The sequence below is a fragment of the Pristiophorus japonicus genome, chromosome 4 (assembly GCF_044704955.1).
Source record: "Pristiophorus japonicus isolate sPriJap1 chromosome 4, sPriJap1.hap1, whole genome shotgun sequence".
Lineage (NCBI taxonomy): Eukaryota > Metazoa > Chordata > Chondrichthyes > Pristiophoridae > Pristiophorus > Pristiophorus japonicus.
The window spans coordinates 292048913-292069015 of record NC_091980.1 but is presented as its reverse complement, the minus strand read 5'-3'; the positions used below and the strand labels follow the sequence as shown (position 1 = coordinate 292069015).

The 20103-nt window shown below is 45.5% G+C and overlaps 1 protein-coding gene across 5 annotated transcripts in view; it reads right to left on the bottom strand.

Moving 5' to 3' along the window:
* Nucleotides 1–20103, bottom strand: part of arel1 (apoptosis resistant E3 ubiquitin protein ligase 1) — an 89333-nt gene that overhangs the window by 26957 nt on the left and 42273 nt on the right. For all 5 annotated transcript variants that reach the window (XR_011593151.1, XM_070879581.1, XM_070879582.1 and 2 more), the window contains exons 6-10: nt 19510–19736; nt 16289–16526; nt 12518–12687; nt 6354–6534; nt 4257–4510 (exon numbers count right to left, since the gene is read on the bottom strand). Coding sequence is in view for 4 of the 5 variants with exons in the window: in XM_070879581.1 (XP_070735682.1) it covers nt 4257–4510; nt 6354–6534; nt 12518–12687; nt 16289–16526; nt 19510–19736 (1070 nt within the window). In the remaining variant the exon portion in view is untranslated. The remainder of the gene's footprint in view (nt 1–4256; nt 4511–6353; nt 6535–12517; nt 12688–16288; nt 16527–19509; nt 19737–20103) is intronic.

The window sequence follows — 20103 nt, the reverse complement described above, 5'->3', positions numbered from 1 at the left end:
TCTTATATGTCTCAATAGGATCACCTCTCATTCTTCTGAACTCCAATGGGTATAGGCCCAACCTGCTCAACCTATCTTCATAAGTCAACAACTTCATCTCAGGAATCAACCCAGTGAACCTTCTCTGAGCTGCCTCCAATGCTAGAATATCCCTCCTTAAATACGGAGACCAAAACTGTACACACTACTCTAGGTGTGGTCTCACCAATATCCTGTACAGTTGTAGCAGGACTTCTCTGCTTTTATATTCCATTCCCCCTTGCAATAAAGGCTAACATTCCATTTGCCTTCCTGATTACTTGCTGTACCTGCATACTAGCATTGTGAGGATGCTGCAAAGACGCTGCAAGGCGATTTAGATAGGTTGAGTGAGTGGGTAAACACATGGAAGTTATCCACTTTGGTAGGAAAAACATAAAGACAAAGTATTAATTAAATGGTGATAGCTTGGGAAATGTCGATGTACAAAGGGACCTGGGTGTCCTTGTACACCAGTCATTGAAAGCAAACATGCAGGTGCAGCAAGCAGTTAGAAAGGCAAAAGGTATAAGGTATGTTGGCTTTTATTGCAAGAGGATTTGAGTACAGGAGCAAGGATGTCTTACTACAGTTATACAGGGCCTTGGTGAGACCACACCTGGAGTATTGTGTGCAGTTTTGGTCTCCTTACCCAAGAAAGGATATATTTGCCATAGAGGGAGTGCAGCGAAGGTTCACCAGACTGATTCCTGGGATGGCAGGACTGCCGTATGAGGAGAGATTGAGTCGACTAGGCCTGTATTCACTAGAGTTTAGAAGAATGGGAGGGGATCTCATTGAAACGTATAAAATTCTGACTGGGTTGGATAGACTGGATGCGGGGAGGATGTTTCCCCTGGCTGGGAAGTCTAGAACAAAGGGTCACAGTCTCAGGATACGGGGTAGGAAATTTAGGACCGAGATGAGGAGAAATGTTTTCACTCAGAGGGTGGTGAACCTGTGGAATTCTTTACCAGAGAAGGCTGTGGAGGCCAAGTCACTGAATATATTTAAGAAGGAGATAAATAGATTTCTAGACACAAAGGGCATTAAGGGGTATGGGGGAAAGCGGGAATATGGTGTTGAGATCGAGGATCAGCCATGATCATATTGAATGGCGGTGCAGGCTCGAAGGGCCGAATGACCTACTACTGCTCCTATTTTCTATGTTTCTATGCTTTTGTCCCTCAATTCCCTCGCTCCAGTTTGTTTCACTCTCCCTCCGCCCTCCCAGCCACCCCCCCCACCAGTGTGTTTCCCTCTCCCCCACTCAGTTTGTGTTCCCTTCTCCCTCTCCCTCGTCCAGTTTGTGTTTCTCTCCCTCCATCACCCAGTTTGTTTCTCTCTCCCTCCCTCCAGTTTGTTTCAGTCTCCCTCCCTCCAGTCTATTTCTCTCTCCCTCCCTCTCTCCAGTCTGTTTCTCTCTCCCTCCCTCCCTCCAGTCTGTTTCTCTCTCCCTCCCTCCAGTCTGTTTCTCTCTCCCTCCCTCCCGTCTGTTTCTCTCTCTCCCTCCCTCCAGTCTGTTTCTCTCTCCCTTCCTCCCTCCAGTCTGTTTCTCTCTCCTTCCCTCCAGTCTGTTTCTCTCTCCTTCCCTCCAGTCTGTGTTTCACTCCCTCCCTCCCGTTTGTTTCTCTCTCCCTCCCTCCATAGTCCAGTTTGCGTTTCTCTCTCCCTCCCTCCCCCCTCACCCAGTTTGTGTTTCTCCCTCCCTCCCTCCCTCCCTCAGTTGGTGTTTCACTCTCTATCTCTCTCCTTGCTGCACTGCAGTAGTCTGAATTTGTCTTCAATCCGAGGCAGCAATTTATCTTTGAAAAGACCCAGATACATTTTAGCAATTATGACCATTCATGGAACAAGTCCTATGCACCGGACCTGCTGTCATGTCATCCTAACCAAATGAGGCATTTGTTGGTCAATCACATCTACCTGCTTCGATTCTTGGTCAGGAGGTACAGATGTCTCCTGTATGGCAGATTTTCAAAAGCAGAACAGGACCTGAAATACAACTGCTGTGTATACAACTCACATACTATGCAAGGTTAATATTAAATTAGTGTGTCTTATTTCAGGGTTAGATGTTGATAATGTGCTTTTATCAGGCCAGTTCATTGTGGCTATGGCGCATAACAATGTGGCATGAGGAATGTCATGAAAACTACCTGCTATAATCCCTGAGAACCATGAGTTCCACATTGAGGCCGGGGTCCCCTAGGTTCAGTATATTGGAGCTTAGGTCCAACAATGTAGCCTAGGAAAGTCCTGTTCTGTGAATAGACGGGGACATTCTAAAGTAGGCCCATGGGCTGCAGTCCACCGTGGTGGGGGCAAAAACATAATTTTATCAATTCAACAAAAGTTACTAATGGTTTTGTTTACTGAGTTGAATGCTCATGCAGTCTTTAGGTGACGAGCATTTTGTTAAACCATAAAGGGTATCAGCATTTTGCACAATATTGAGACTTTTGCAGATTTTGGTTCAAACATGTTAACTCAACTAAGGAGGAAACTCAATTTGCTTTTGGTGCAGGGAATGCATAGTTTGTGGCAGTGCCACAGGGTGTACGAGACTGGGTAAACACAGCCCAGCTGGGCACATGGTCTAACTTTTTTCGGTTCTGACGCAAAGTCATCAACCTGAAATGTTAGCGCTGCTTCTCTCTCCACAGATGTTGCCTGACCTGCTGAGTATTTCCAGCATTTTCTATTTTTATTCCAACTGGGCACATATTCTGCGCTGAGGATAAAATGTGTGCCTTCGCCACTTGCCTGCTTTATTTGTTCTTTGCATGGCAAACTGGGAGCAAATCATTGGTTCAAGAGCAGTGCTTCTCCTGAAAAGGACAGCCTGGTTTAGGAATTTCTAGTAGTTTATCAACCATTATGAAAATGCGTTGTCACCTTAAACCCCTAGGAAACCTGAAAAGTAAACTCAAAACCCCAGACCCTCTGAATTAACTAAAGGGATATTTGATACTCTAGTCTCAGCAGGTCAAGCAGCATCTGTGGAGGGAAACAGAGTTAACATTTCAGGTCTGTGGCCCTTCGTCGGAACAGAAGGGTCACAGACCTGAAATGTTAAATCTGTTTCTCTCCACAGATGCTGCTCGACCTGCTGAGATTTTCAGCATTTTCTGTTTGTATTTCAGATTCCAGCATCTGCAGTATTTTGCTTTTGATACTTTAATGTCTGACTAACCTAATCCTGCAGAGATTTTGTCTGAAACTTTGTGGCAAGAATTCTGATATGAGGAGCAAAAATTATTAGCTGGGGGAAAGCAAACTGTTGCAATGGTGCAACATGTGAAGTAGGAACAGAAGACCACCCATCAGCAACGTCATGATAACATTTTCACATACGTGGTCAGTTTTTGTTTCCCCTAGAACTATACACCCACAACACAAGCTTTTCGCTCAGTTTTCCTCTCCTGGTTTCTGCTGCCCGAGTCCCTTGTTTCTTTACTTCTGCTTAATCACTCTTGCCAAGTGAATTGCTACCACTGTACTCCTACATTACAACAGTGACTACACTTCAAAAGTACTTCACTGGCTCTAATGTGCTTTGGGACGACTTGAGGTTGTGCAAGGTGCTATATCAATGCAAGTCTTTCTTTCTTTTACTCTATTACAGCTTGAACTGAAAGTAGAAATAAGAAAAATTAGTCACTTGATCAAACAGTTTAAATGTGAATGTCCAATCTTGTGACCAGTGTCAAATATCCAACTAATTGAATGGAAACTGGAGAGAGTGTGTGCAAGATTGTGCTTGGCCTGACTAAACTACTAGAATACAGGAGGTCAGAATGGTCTCCCCAGAAATTTGCTCCAAAGCAAATCACCGTTGAGCCCCTGGTTAGGAAGTGCACAATTCATCCTCTAATAATTTCCTCCCTAACTATGAGGGAAGCAACTGGCCTCCATTTACCACCTTTCCCTACTGACTGAAATCGAGACCTCCTTACCTGAGCAATTACAAACATTAACCTCTATCCTATGGCTTCGCAGCACCCTCAGTAGGAAGTAACCACCTTGTATAGTATTGTTTGATTACATGCCCCCTTTGGGAGTCACACAATATATGTAATACAGAAATTTTTTTTTTTTTTTAAAATGAGTATTCCCTTTTAGATTAGGAGCTATAAAATTGAAGATTATATTGAAGGCGATCTAGAGAACCGATGTTTTAATTATAATGGTAAAATTCAGGACATCTCTCACACGCTTCGCAGACTTTTTCTTACCTTTGGCGATATGTAACAATAAACCTTTTTGGGTTTCTTCACTTTCTCGGCTGTCTGATTTTCCTGATCCACATCTTTCTCATCATCTTCCTCATCTGTGGTGGATGATGGGTGTCGACCCATGGTGGCAAGTGTGACTGGTGATAACTGCCACTGAGAGTGAGCATAATTTGTTGTGCTGTACAAGTATGCCTCGAAGTAAACACTGATTCCCGGAGTGGATACGTTCTTTTCGACTGTGCTTTTTTCATTTTCTATTGTTTAAAAAAGTGCAAAAAGTGAATGAGCATTTCTCCATATAGATACCCCTTCAGTCAGGAGGGCAGATTGCTATAGGTCATTATTAATCACTCACTTTTTCTCAAGGGCTACAATGTGTTTCTCAATTATAATTTTTTTAAGGAAAACTGCAACTAGGAATGATGGAATGCAAGTCTACACATGTGATTCCCCAGACAGTGAGTTACTGAATTCAATCCTGCAGTTGTAGGTAGTTGCCACGTTTCCACAAGGCAGTTTCCCACAGGAAGGCTAAAAAAAAGTTAAAGCCCCAAGCCATAAAGTATTCCCTTGCCTTCTCTTATTGGAAAACAACAAGCAGACTATATTATTAGTATCAGTGCCTGGTCGTGAAATACTATTTTGGCAGGCTGATCTGATGTGGAATACAACAACAACATACATTTATATAGTGCCTTTAATGTAGCAAAACATATCAAGGCCCTTCAAAAGGAGATGTCAAAAAAAAACTTGACATTGATCCACATAAGGAGATAAGTGGACAGATGGCCGAAAGCTTGGTCAAAGAGGTAGGTTTTCAGGAATGTCGTAAAGGAGAGAGAGGTACAGAGGCGGAGAGGAATAGGGCCCAGGCAGCTGAAGGTACAGCCGCCAATGGTGGATCAATTAAATCTGGGATGCACAAGAGGCTAGAATTGGAGGAGCGCAAAGATCTTGGAGGGTTTAGGCCTGGGGGAGGTTACAGAGACAGGGAGACACAAGGCCATGGATGGATTTGAATTTTTTTTTAAATCAAGGCGCTGCCGGACTAGGAGTCAATGTAGGTCAGCAGGAACAGGTGTGATGGGTCAACAGGACTTGGTGAGAGTTAGGATACAGGCAGCAGAATTTTGGATGAGCTCAAGTTTATGGAGGGTGGAAAATAGGAGGCCGGACAGGAGAACACTGGATTAGTCATGTCTAGAGGTAACAAAGGCATAGATGAGGGTTTCAGAAGCAGACAATATGATACGGGGTACAGTCGGGCAATGTTACGGAGGTGGAAGGCGGCAAACTTGGTGATGAAGCAAATACGTGGTCGGAAGCTCATCTCGGGGCTAAATACGACATCAACTTGCAACTAGTCTGGTTCAGCCTCACACAGTTTCCAGAGAGAGGAATGGAGTCGGTGACTAGGGAACAGAGTTTGTGGTGGGGACTGAAGACAATAAGCTTCGGTCTTCCCAATATTTAGTTGAATGAAATTTTTGTGCATCCAGTACTGGATGCCGGAGCAGCAGTGTGACAAATAAGAGACAGCAGGGGGGTGGGGGAGGGGTCGAGAGAAGTGGTAGTGAGATAGAACTGGGTGTCGTCAGTGTACATGGAGCCTGACTTGGTTTCCGATGATGTCGCTGAGGGGCAGCATGTAGATGAGAAATAGGAGGGGACCAAGGGTACGGGAGTGGGAAGAGAAGCCATTGCAGGTGATTCTCTGGCTATGACCGGATAGACAAGAATGGAACTGGTGAGGGCAGTCCCATCCAGCTGGATGACGGAGGAGAGGCACTGGTGGAGGATGGTATGGTTGACCATGCCAAAGGCTGCAGACAGATGGAGAAGGATGAGGGGGGATAGCTTACCATGGTCACAGTCACATTGCAAGGGCCATTTCAGTACTGTTGCAGGGGCGGAAACTTGTTTGGAAGGTTTCAAATACGGAGTTGCGAGGAAAATGGGCACGGATTTGGGAGGCAACAACACGTTCAAGGAGTTGAGAGGAAAGGGAGGTTGGAGATGGGGTGGTAGTTTGCAAGGACAACTAAAAGTGGCAAGCTGGATCACAATTATATCATTTAGGCTTCGAGCCCTACTCACCACTAAGAATGATGATGTCGAACTCCCCGTTACCAATCAATTGATCCCAGTAGGTAATAGATACCCGAAAACAACCTCTTCTCCATAAGATCAAGTTCAGAAGCACCAGGCACATTGTCTTATTTGAAGAAATGGTTTTGTTAAACAAAACATCTGACATTTCATTTTCAGGCGCACCAAGCTGAAACACAAGTGAGGGATAAGATTAATCAGCTATAGACTAGCAGCGAGTTGCGCAGCTTACAGGCGGTTTTCACAATCTCACCAAGTATTCTAAAATTCACAAACCTGCAGGCCATACAGTACACATAGTGTAAAGTACTGGATAGGAGTTTACACCCACAATCCTCCATTTGCTGAGATAATTGATTTGAGCTGCTTTGCTATAGGGCAGTGCAGAGTGGAGGCCAGACATTTCCCACAGGGAGACAGAGGAAATGTGGAAGGAGAGCCACATCGTGCTAATGCTGCGCGTCGCCTACTGTTCATCGCAGAGCAGCATCAGTGAAAGCCTGGGTGTGCAGTACCTACTTGGTCCCCTCCCCTTTATCAAGAACAGCATAGAAACAACAGAATTCTGGTTTCTAAAAATAGCTTACAAATAAATTTATAGTTTTAAAATTGCCCCCTAAAAATAAATGGTCCTCTAATGATCGTAAATCCTTACATTTAAACATACAGGTACAACGTCTCAAATCCAGCAACCTCGGGACCGAGATCCTGCCGGTTTTCGGATTTTTCTGGATTTCGGACAAAGACAGACAAAGAACGAATGGTGGCGTGGGTCAGGTCGGGCCGGGCCTAGAGTCATTCAGCAAGGCTCGGACCGATCGCACGCCATTTCAAAATATCATCATCATCATAGGCGGTCCCTCGATTGAGGATGACTTGCTTCCACATGAGCTCAGGTTAACCAGGATGACTGGAGACCTGCTCTGCTGCACGGACCTAGTGCGCACACATATTGTATGTCCCCTACACACACACACACACACACACACACACACCACACACACACACATATATCAACACCAAGAGCATGCAAAATCAAGCGCAGACAGCGGAAAGAGCATGCGGCGAACAAGTCCCACCCACCCCTGCCCTCAACGACTATCTGTCCCACTTGTGACAGTTTGTGACTCTCGTATTGGACTGTTCAGCCACCAAAGAACTCACTTCAGGAGTAGAAGCAAGTCTTCCTCGATTCCGAGGGATTACCTATGACATATCATGGGTGTTACATTCTCAATGGAAGAACCACAATTGCAAGCAAATTCAAAAATACTGGAGGTCACAAGTACAGCAGGCTTTATATCAGCAATGCACATCCTTATAACCATAGCATAACTTAGCACAGTATTTTACATGTTGACAGCACTGTGCTCTGAAATGGAGCTGTGCAGCCCAAGAAAGATCAACAGGTATTTTTCCACAGAGAGCAGACGATGTGGACACTCCTCCAGCCACGAGTGCGCACAGCTCAAAAGGAAGACAAATCAACCGCGGCTGCAAAAGCCTCCTGGAAACTGGTCTCTGCTTCCCGCTCCATGTCTGTCAGCCCCCTCCTTGGGGTGCTTTGTTATGCCGTGCAAGGTCACACTGATCACCACTTAATAGCATTCATTAAACAGGTCGGTAGGTTATAACCCAGCAATTTACTGCGGAGCAGATTTTAAAAGTTTGACACCACTTTTCACACCACAAAAATCACATTCGCACAGGGTTAAGCTAAAGCATTCAATACTCGCAGGGCTCCAGTCGGTAATGTCAAGCCTGTCAGACAATGGTTTATGACTAGGACTTTCGCTGTGCTGTCTGGTCTTCCTGTACTGCTATAGGAAATTGCAAGAGGAAGCCAGGTGCTCATCATCATAGGCAGTCCCTCTGGATCGAGGAAGACTTGCTTCCACTCTTAGCATGAGTTCTTAGGTGGTTGTACAGTCCAATACAAGAACCACAGTCTCTGTCACAGGTGGGACAGACAGTGGTTGAGGGGAAGGGTGGGCAGGGAGCCTAGTTTGCCGCACACTCCTTCCATTGCCTGCGCTTGATTTCTGCATGCTCTCGGCGACGATACTAGAGGAGCTCAGCGCCCTCCCGGATGCACTTCCTCCACTTAGGGCGGTCTATGGCCAGGGACTCCCAGGTGTCAAGTGGGGATGTCGCACTTTATCAGGGAGGCTTTGAGGGTGTCCTTGTAACGTTTCCTCTGCCCGCTTTTGGCTCGTTTGCCGTGGACGAGTTCAGAGTAGAGCGCTTGCTTTGGGAGTCTCGTGTCTGGCATGCGAACTACGTGGCCTGCCCAGCGGAGCTGATCAAGTGTGGTCAGTACTTCAATGCTGGGGATGTTGGACTGGACGAGGACGCTAACGTTTGTGCGTCTGTCCTCCCAGGGGATTTGCAGGATCTTGCGGAGACATCGCTGGTGGTATTTCTCCAGCGACTTGAGGTGTCTACTGTACATGGTCCATGTCTCTGAGCCATACAGGAGGGTGGGTATTACTACAGCCCTGTAGACCATAAGCTTGGTGACAGTTTTGAGGGACTGGTCTTCAAACAATCTTTTCTTCAGGCGGCCGAAGGCTGCACTGGCGCACTGGAGGCGGTGTTGGATCTCTTCGTCAATGTCTGCTCTTGTTGATAGGAGGCTCCCGAGATCGGGGAAGTGGTCCACGTTGTCCAGGGCCACGCCGTGGATCTTGATGCCTGGAGGGCAGTGCTATGCGGCAAGGACAGACTGGTGGAGGACCTTTGTCTTACTAATGTTTAGCGTAAAGACTTTCGCTATGCTGTCTGGTCTTCCTGTACTGCTATAGGAAGTTGCAAGAGGAAGCCAGGTGCTATCGATTTACTGACTCTCTCTCTCTCTCTCTCTCTCTCTCCATCTTCCCCCATCATCACCTCAGCAAAACAAAAACAGTCAAGTGTCTGCAGCCACTAGCCATTCACAAATATCCCAGCAGCCAGCTGTAGAGGCACCTCCTCACCCCCAGAATGGAAAGCATTCAATACTAGTCCAGATCAGCTACAAGTGAGAAAGCATGTTTTTAAAAAAAGAGAGACAATATTCTCACATTAAATTGGAAAACAGGAAGGAAGGGAGGGATATGGATTTCACAGATGTAGTAGCAAAGCCGATAACTAGTCCGGCCTGCTGGTTTTTGGACAATAATTCCGGATTTTATTTTACTGTATATCAAATGGGATTTTCTCAAAAATGTCCGGTTTTCAGACAATTCCAATTTTCAGACAATTCCAATTTTCAGACAGCCGAATTTGAGACGTTTTATCTGTATTTCTATTCAAGGATAAAAGTGCCTCCAATATGTGGATAAATGTGGATAAGTATGAGGTCATCCACTTTGGTGGCAAAAACAGGAAGGCAGATTATCTGAATGGTGACAGATTAGTAAAAGGGGAGGTGCAACGAGACCTGGTGTCATGGTACATCAGTCATTGAAAGTAGGCATGCAGCTACAGCAAGCAGTTAAGAAAGCAAATGGCATTTTGGCCTTCATAGCGAGAGGATTTGAGTATAGGAGCATGGAGGTTTTGCTGCAGTTGTACAGGGTTTGGTGAGACCACACCTCGAGTATTGTGTGCAGTTTTGGTCTCCTAATCTGAGGAAGGCGATTCTTACTATTGACGGAGTGCAGCGAAGGTTCACCAGACTGATTCCCAGGATGGCAGGACTGACATATGAGGAGAGACTGGATCGACTAGGCTTATATTCACTGGAAGTTTGAAGAATGAGAGGGGATCTCATTAAAGCATATAAAATTCTGACAGGACTGGACAGGTTAGATGCAGGAAGAATGTTCCTGATGTTGGGGAAGTCCAGAACCAGGGGTCACAGTCTAAGGATAAGGGGGTAAGCCATCTAGGACCGAGAGGAGGAGAAACTTTTTCACCCAGAGAATTGTGAACCTGTGGAATTCTCTACCACAGAAAGTTGTTGAGGCCAGTTCGTTGGATATATTCAAAAGGGAGTTAGATGTGGCCCTTACGGCTAAAGGGATCAAGGGGAATGGAGAGAAGGCAGGAGTGGGGTACTGAAGTTGCATGATCATATTGAATGGTGGTGCAGGCTCGAAGGGCCGAATGGCCTACTCCTGCACCTATTTTCTATGTTTCCATTGTTTTTGCCTTTCTCTACTCTTCTTCAACCATGACAATCTGCTCCCAAGCCTGTGCCTATAGCACTTTGAATCAGCCACTACAAAGCATGCATGAGCTGCCCAGGGTCTAATCTTGCTTTAATTTACTCTTGTGGGGCAATGGAGAAAGATTGCAAAGTGCTGCAGTACAGCGGGACCTGGGCATGAAACACAAAAGATTAGTATGCAGGTACAGCAAGTGATCAGGAAGGCCAATGGAATCCTGGCCTTTATTGCAAAGGGGATGGACTATAAAAGCAGGGAAAAACATAGAAAACAAGTGCAGCAGTAGGCCATTCGGCCCTTCGACCTTTCACCACCATCCAATATCATGGCTGATCATTCCCTCAGTACCCCTTTAGCCGTAAGGGCCATATCTAACTCCCTCTTGAATATATCCAATGAACTGGCATCAACAACTCTCTGCAGTAGGGAATTCCACAGGTTAACAACTCTCTGAGTGAAGAAGTTTCTCTCATCTCAGTCCTAAATGGCCTACCCCTTATACTAAGACTGTGTTCCCTGGTTCTGGACTTCCCCATCATCGGGAACATTCTTCCTGCATCTAACTTGTCCAGTCCCGTCAGAATCTTGTAAGTTTCTATGAGATCCCCTCTCATCCTTCTAAACTCCACTGTATAAAGGCCCAGTTGATCCAGTCTCTCCTCATAGGTCAGTCCCGCCATCCCGGGAATTAGTCTGGAGAACCTTCGCTGCACTCCCTCAATAGCAAGAACGCCCTTCCTCAGATTAGGAGACCAAAACCGAACACAATATTCCAGGTGAGGCCTCACCAAGGCCCTGTACAACTGCAGTAAGGCCTCCCTGCTTCTATACTCAAATCCCCTAGCTATGAAGGCCAACATACCATTTGCCTTCTTCACCGCCTGCTGTACCTGCATGCCAACTTTCAATGACTGACGAACCATGACACCCAGGTCTCGTTGCACATCCCCCTTTCCTAATCTGCCGCCATTCAGATAATATTCTGCCTTCGTGTTTTTACCACCAAAGTGGATAACCTCACATTTATCCACATTATACTGCATCTGCCATGCATTTGCCCACTCACCTAACCTGTCCAAGTCACCCCGCAGTCTTTTAGCGTCCTCCTCACAGCTCACACCGCCACCCAGTTTAGTGTCATCTGCAAACTTGGAGATATTACACTCAACTCCTTCATCTGAATCATTAATGTATATTGTAAAGAGCTGGGGTCCCAGCACTGAGCCCTGCGGTACTCCACTAGTCACTGCCCGCCATTCTGAAAAGGACCCGTTTATCCCGACTCTCTGCTTCCTGTCTGCCAACCAGTTCTCTATCCACGTCAATACATTACCCCCAATACTATGTGCTTTGATTTTGCACACCAATCTCTTGTGTGGGACCTTGTCAAAAGCCTTTTGAAAGTCCAAATGCACCACATTCATTGGTTCTCCCTTGTCCACTCTACTAGTTACATGCTCAAAAAATTCCAGAAGATTTGTCAAGCATGATTTCCCTTTCATAAATCCATGCTGACTTGGACCGATCCTGGCACTGCTTTCCAAATGCGTTGCTATTTCATCTTTAATAATTGATTCCAACATTTTCCCCACTACTGATGTCAGGCTAACCGGTCTATAATTACCCGTTTTCTCTCTCCCTCCTTTTTTAAACAGTGGTGTTACATTAGCTATCCTCCAGTCCATAGGAACTGATCCAGAGTCGATAGACTGTTGGAAAATGATCACTGATGCATCCATTATTTCTAGGGCCACTTCCTTAATTACTCTGGGATGCAGACTATCAGGCCCTGGGGATTTATCGGGCTTCATTGAGGTAGAATATATTCTTAGATTATTTTCATGGCATGAGTATAACTCATTCTCCGAAGCTTGGAGGTCCATATAGGATTTTAGTAACGGCAGGCATTTTAAAGAACAGAAATCAGTCTGAATTTTAACGTAGGGTCTTCCAACTTGTTCTCCCCGCTGGAGATTCGTTAACAGCCAGCTCGACACTCACCTCTTTGATCTGCACTTTGTAATTATCCTGGTCAAAGATGCCCAGTGCATTACTTGTCGGGTTATCGTATTCGTCGCGTGGGGCGATCTGCAACGTGTGCTCTTGTCCACTGGTCAGTACCAGAGTGGAGAAGTGGAAGAGAATTTTTGTTTTTGATGGAAATACTATTCCTATAAATGAGGGGAAAATAGATTTCAGTAGTGTTTTCCCAGTTTCAGTATCAGATGCAGACATGTGTGATTTATTTTGATTATCGAGATGAGAGAATTAACATTTTTTTCCACTTAATGTCCCAGCATCAAACAGACTCCCAGGTAAAATATAGCATGGGTCAGATGCAAAATAAAAATATCTCTACATTGCCGTTATGGTACACCTTAACACCAAACTTGAAAATAACACCTCCACGTGGCACCAGAGTGGCATTTCAATTTCCCATATCTTCCATCCTTATGGAGTATGGCAAGATCACAAAATAATTATGGATGAGGAAAGCTATTCAAGCCATCTTAATTCATCTGTCCAGATAGGCCCTAAAATCTCCTTGTTGCAGCATCCAATTGTTTCTTAAATGATTCTGGGACTTCTGCCTCTACTAGTCTTCCTGGAAGTCTATGCCATATGAAGAACTTGTTAATTTACCTTTTACAAGTTTAAACTTGTGTCCTACTCTTGCAATTAAACCCCCACCTCTGAGTCAGAAAATTGTGAGTTCAAGTCCCACTCCAGAGATTTCATCACAAAAATCTAGGCCGACACTCCAGTGCAGTGCTGAAAGTGTGCTGCGCTGTTGGAGGTGCCATCTTTCAGATGAGACGTTAAACCGAGGCCCTGTCTGCCCTCTCAGGTGGATGTAAAAGATCCCGTGGCACTTAAGCGAAGATGATCATGGGAGTTATTCCCAGTGTCTTGGGCAATATTTATCCCTCAATCAACATCACTAAAACAGATTATCTGGTCATTATCACATTGCTGTTTGTGGCAGCTTACTGTGTGCCAATTGGCTGCCACTTTTCCGACAGTAAAACTGTGACTACGCTCCAAAAGAAAAAGTACTTCATTGACTGTAAAGCGCTTTGGGACGTCCAGTGGTCGTGCAAGGTGCTATATAGATCTTACGTGCTTTCCTTCAAAGGAATATTCCTGGTTTACTTTTTCCATTCCCTTAATCTTATAAACCTCATTGGCCCTCAGACCAAAAAGTCCAGCTTTTCTCAAAACTCAGATCCCCGACACTAGGAACCAGCCTAATGGTTTTTATCTGCCGTGTTTGAATGTCTCTTGTTTTTTTAATGATCAGTATTGGACACAGAATTCAAGGTGCAGTCTGACAAGAGCACTATGCAATTTGATCACTACCTCCTCTGACTCATGTTCTCGTGTTATGGCTATGCAATTCAACATTCAATCGGCTTTGTTGATCGCTGCTCTGCATTGGGTTGGATACATTGAGCTTCACGCCTGCGACGACTCGGAGGTCTTTTTCAGCTTCATTCTTAACTATTTCAACTTCATTCATTCAGTGCACGTGTCACTTACCTTTCCTTCCTATGCACAGTACGAGTATGCATTTGATTGTTGTCAAATCGTGGGCAGTGTTTACAGACTAAGGACTGGGTTATGATTGTCCACTTGAATCCACACGGGCAGCAAAGAATGGAGACTTCTGTCTCATGGATCCAAGCTTTATTTGAACTTAAATTCCAGAGGTGGTAGGTAGTGTATTCTAACCATAATTTTAGTTCACGGATCTACTAGTTTTAGGATACAACTGAGCCATTTTTGTCCCCTCACGCTCACCAACAAAATGTAGTTGCCTTTCTACTTTAACTACCAACGTGTGAGCTTTAGAGAATTCAGGATGCAAGTCTTCATGTATGTTTAACAATAACAATAGATGGGACAATAGAGTGGTTGCCAGGGTTACTTACACACGACAGAAAAAAATATGAGCATTGGTATAGTGAAGTCGAAGGTACCGCCAACAAGATAAAGCTGCTCGTGGAGCATCAACACCCAAACAAACAATTAACAATGAAAGGAAGAGAGTGAGAGAAAAAAAGAGCCAATATGAGTGGGCTCGTAACCATGTTTCCACATGCACTGAGCTCTTGATCTCACACTCACCGCTGTGGGGAATTAGAGCCCAGGTACTCATCGTCCCACCCACCCCGCCCGGCCAGAAAGAAAAAAAACTGGAGAGAAAATTAGAGGACAAGTCATAAGGGGGAGCTTTCAGTTACCATTCATCATCATAGGCAGTCCCTCGGAATCGAGGATGACTTGCTTCCACTCTAAAAGGGAGTTCCCAGGTGACTGAGGAGTCCAATGCGGGGCCTACAATCTCTGTCACAGGTGGGACAGACAGTGGTTGAAGGAAAGGGTGGGTGGGGAGCCTGGCTTGACGCACACTCCTTGTTCTCGGCGATGGTACTCAACGTCCTCCCGGATGCTCTTCCTCCACTTTGGGCGGTCGTGGGCCAGGGATTCCCAGGAGTCGGTGGGGATGTTGCACTTTATCAAGGAGGCTTTGAGGGTGTCCTTGAAGCGTTTCCTCTGCCCACCTGGGGCTCGCTTGCCGTGTTGAAGCTCCGCGTAGAGCGCTTGCTTTGGGAGTCTCGTGTTGGGTATGTGGACGATGTGGCCCGCCCAATGGAGCTGATCGAGTGTGGTCAGTGCTTCGATGCTAGGGATGTTGGCCTGAGTGAGAACACTGACGTTGGTGCGTCTATCCTCCCAATGGATTTGCAGGATCTTGCGGAGGCAGCGCTGGTGGTACTTCTCTAGCGTTTTGAGGTGTCTGATGTATATAGTCCATGTCTCTGGGCCATAAAGGAGAGCGGTTATCACTACTACCCTGTTGACCATAAGCTTGGTGCCGGATTTGAAGTCCTGGTCTTCAAACACTCTCTTCCTCAGGCGACCGAAGGCTGCGCTGGCGTACTGAAGGCTGTGTTGGACCTCGTCATCAATGTCTGCTCTTGTTGATAGTAGGCTCCCGAGGTATGGAAAATGGTCCACGTTGTCCAAGGCCTCCTTGTGGATTTTGATAATCGGGGGGGCAGTGCTGTGTGGCGGGGTCAGGTTGGTAGAGGACCTTTGTCTTACGATGTTTAGCGCAAGGCCCATGCTCTCGTACGCCTTGGTGAAGATGTTGATGATGGCTTGGAGTTCGGCCTCCGAGTGTGCGCAGACGCAAGCGTCGTCTGCGTAATGTAGTCCAATGACAGAGGATGGGACGACCTTGGATCTGGCCTGGAGGCGGTGAAGGTTGAATAGATTCCCATTTGTTCTATAATTTAGCTCGACTCCAGCGGGAGCTTGCTAAGGATGAGGTGAAGCATTGCAGCAAGGAAGATCGAAAAGAGCGTTGGTGCGATGACGCAGCCTTGCTTGACCCCGGTCCGGACGCGGATTGGGTCTGTGATGAATCCACTGCTTGCATGTCATCATGGAGCAGACGGAGGATGGTGACAAACTTTTGAGGGCAGCCGAAATGGAGGAGGACGCTCCATAATCCCTCATGGTTGAGGCCTTTGTGAGGTCAAAGGCAGCCATGTACAGGGGTTGGTGCTGTTCCCTGCATTTCTCTTGTAGTTGTCGTGCCGTGAAGATCATGTCCATTGTCCATTAGTGGCCAATTAACCACCTATTTATGGAGGCCTGGTGCACGGTTATCAATGTTGCCTGGTGTGGACAGACGAATAGAGAGAAAACACAAAGAGATAGGTAATCTCCCCCTAATGAAAACATACATATACTTACACCTACCAGGTTGAAATGTTTTGTAGTACGGGCTGTAGGCAACATTCAATCCTCCGAGTTTGACAGTGAGTTCGTACCTTCCCGCCTTCCGCACTGTGAAGCCCACCTTCACCACATTGCTGTTCTGCGCTTGAAGCACTTCCTGTGTGATGGGAACATCCAACCCGAGCTCAATGTGCGAGATGTGAATCCGTAATCCCACTGGGCGATGTGCAGGGAGTGGTTGCCCATTCTTGTAGAACAACTGCACAATAATAGAGGAAGAATTTTTGTCTGAAATAAATCTTGTATTAACACTCCTTGTTGTACACACTATTGTCAATGACTAATGGCAGGAAGATGGAGCAAGAGAAGAAAGCATTCATGAGCCACATTCAACTGAAATTAAAATTCCATCATAAGTATCAAAAGCATTATAAGCACACAAACTACTTCCCAAACAAAGAGACATTTTATTCATTAAGATGTCATTTATGCCCTTGACAAATCTTATAGAGCTTCCTGCATCTCGTCCCATCCATCCTTTGTCCCAAATATGACTTGGAAGTTGATTTTTATTGATGAATGACTTCTCTTTTAAAATGTAGCTCATGGTCTGGTACCAATCTCTGCGTATCAGGAAGATCACCAGTTCAATTCCTGGTTTGTGCTGAGTGAGGCAATCTTGCATTTGGATGGGAAGGGGAGGTAGAGATACTGCAATTGCTTCAATGTCTGCTCTTCTCACTCTGAGGACAGAGAGCCACCCATCTGCTCCTTATCACAATATAGAAATTACTGCTCGAAAATGTGCGCGTAGATGTTGGCAAGAACAGGATCTACTCGGTAATGATGCACTGTATGGTTGAATAATTCTTATAATTTTAACCAAAATTCCCAGCACAGACTTGCTCAAACAACCACGGGATTGCCACTGTATATACAAGCATACCCCAGAACATAACATAAGAACATAAGAATTAGGAACAGGAGTAGGCCATCTAGCCCCTCGAGCCTGCTCCGCCATTCAACAAGATCATGGCTGATCTGGCCGTGGACTCAGCTCCACTTACCCGCCCGCTCCCCGTAACCCTTAATTCCCTTATTGGTTAAAAATCTATCTATCTGTGATTTGAATACATTCAATGAGCTAGCTTCAACTGCTTCCTTGGGCAGAGAATTCCACAGATTCACAACCCTCTGGGAGAAGAAATTCCTTCTCAACTCGGTTTTAAATTGGCTCCCCCGTATTTTGAGGCTGTGCCCCCTAGTTCTAGTCTCCCCAACCAGTGGAAACAACCTCTCTGCCTCTATCTTGTCTATCCCTTTCATTATTTTAAATATTTCTATAAGATCACCCATCATCCTTCTGAACTCCAACGAGTAAAGACCCAGTCTACTCAATCTATCATCATAAGGTAACCCCCTCATCTCCGGAATCAGCCTAGTGAATCGTCTCTGTACCCCCTCCAAAGCTAGTATATCCTTCCTTAAGTAAGGTGACCAAAACTGCACGCAGTACTCCAGGTGCGGCCTCACCAATACCCTGTACAGTTGCAGCAGGACCTCCCTGCTTTTGTATTCCATCCCTCTCGCAATGAAGGCCAACATTCCATTCGCCTTCCTGATTACCTGCTGTACCTGCAAACTAACTTTTTGGGATTCATGCACAAGGACCCCCAGGTCCCTCTGCACCGCAGCATGTTGTAATTTCTCCCCATTCAAACAGTATTTCCTTTCACTGTTTTTTTTTCCCCAAGGTGGATGACCTCACATTTTCCGACATTGTATTCCATCTGCCAAACCTTAGCCCATTCGCTTAACCTATCTAAATCTCTTTGCAGTCTCTCTGTGTCCTCTACACAACCCGCTTTCCCACTAATCTTTGTGTCATCTGCAAATTTTGTTACACTACATGTTGTCCCCTCTTCCAGGTCATCTATGTATATTGTAAACAGTTGTGGACCCAGCACCGATCCCTGTGGCACAACAATGTTTCACTGTTTTCAGGAGAGGAAAGGAGAAAAGACGACAGTATTTTGCTTCCCTCCTCATGATCTTGCATGCTGTGCTCCTTGCATGGTCATGATGGTGGCCTCTGCCAATGTCCTCTTGGAAACGGTGTAGAAGGATCTAGCCTTTGCTTGGTGCCTTCTCATGGTGGCACAGTTGAGTTTGCAATTTTGTGCAAAGGAATCCCAGTTACAATTCTAAATCCTACAGGTGCTCTAACTTAATGTGGTCTATATAGTAAGCTTCATTATTTTAAACTCCTTTCATTGCTTCTCAGATGAGTAAAAGCTAGCTACCTCCTCTCTAGTGGTGCATGCGAGTAATGAGTCTTTAAACCTATGTAGCACACAGGTCACTTTGCACCCAGCACAACAGTAATAATGGAATTTACTAAGCAAATACTGTATTGCAAAAATACAAAAAAGTAAACAATCAGCAGCCTGAAGTTTGTTTCAAGTGGTTTAAATGTTACAGGTTTTCACCATGTGCTGGGTATACACAAGAACATAAGAAATAGGAGCAGGAGTAGGCCGTACGGCACCTTGAGCCTGCTCCGCCATTTAATATGATCATGGCTGATCCGATCATGGACTCGGTTCCACTTCCCTGCCCGTTCCCCATAACCGCTTATCCTCTTATCGGTTAAGAAACTGTCCATCTCTGTTTTAATTTTATTCAATGACCCAGCTTCCACAGCTCTCTGAGGCAACGAATTCCATAGAACCCTCAGAGAAGAAATTCCCCCTCATCTCAGTTTTAAATGGGCGGCCCCTTATTCTAAGATTATGCCCCCTGATTCTAGTCTCCTCTATCAGTGGAAACATTCTCTCTGCATCCACCTTGTCAAGCCCTCTCATAATCTTGTACGTTTCAATAAGATCACCTCTCATTCTTCCGAATTCCAATGAGTAGAGGCCCAACCTACTCAACCTTCCCTCATAAGTCAACCCCCTCATCTCCGGAATCAACCTAGTGAACCTTCTCTGAACTGCCTCCAAAGTATATCCTTTCTTAAATATGGAAACCAAAACTTACGCAGTATTCCAGATGTGGCCTCACAAATACCCTGTATAACTGTAGCAAGACTTCCCTGCTTTTATACTCCACCCCTTTGCAATCAAGGCCAAGATATCATTGGCCTTCCTGATCACTTGCTGTACTTAGCCTGTCTATGTCCTTTTGCAGGTTTTCAACTCCTTCTAAACCGAAGGGAGATTTCAAATATTGTTGCTCACATGTACTCTAAAGGTCATGATGCGCCCCACTTCCTGAGGGTCCTTCCAATCCCAGGTGATGCGGCACGATCTTGGATCCATGTAGTTCCCTCGGACATAGTCGTAGATGGTGCGGTTCCCTCGCCTACCTCTGTTGTCATTCTGAAGAAAGCTGATGACCCGTGCCACTAGCTCGTAAAGAAACTTGACAGTAACAAAGAACACCACGATGGAAACTGCGATTCCACCTGTACGTGGGTAGAGAAATCACACCTCAACTGACAATTTTTGTTTCCATTAAACAAAATAGGAACGTGTAAATATTTTTTTTAAAAGACACAAATTCTAACAGCAGTATCGCTAACACAGAAACAAAATGAAAACATTCTGCAACAAATCCCTTGCTTCCAAAGACAGTGCTAAAAGACAGGTAGAATTGTGCTTGGTATTAGGGACTGATGCTACCAGTGAGCTACATCAAATTCACGAGCAGCATCTGCTGGCAGAAGCGGAGTATTGCAACCCTACCATCACACACCATTCCCACTCGTCAGGCAGACTTGTTGAATCGCTATCATTTTTAAGGTATAGGCTCAAGTTTTTTTTAACGAGTGT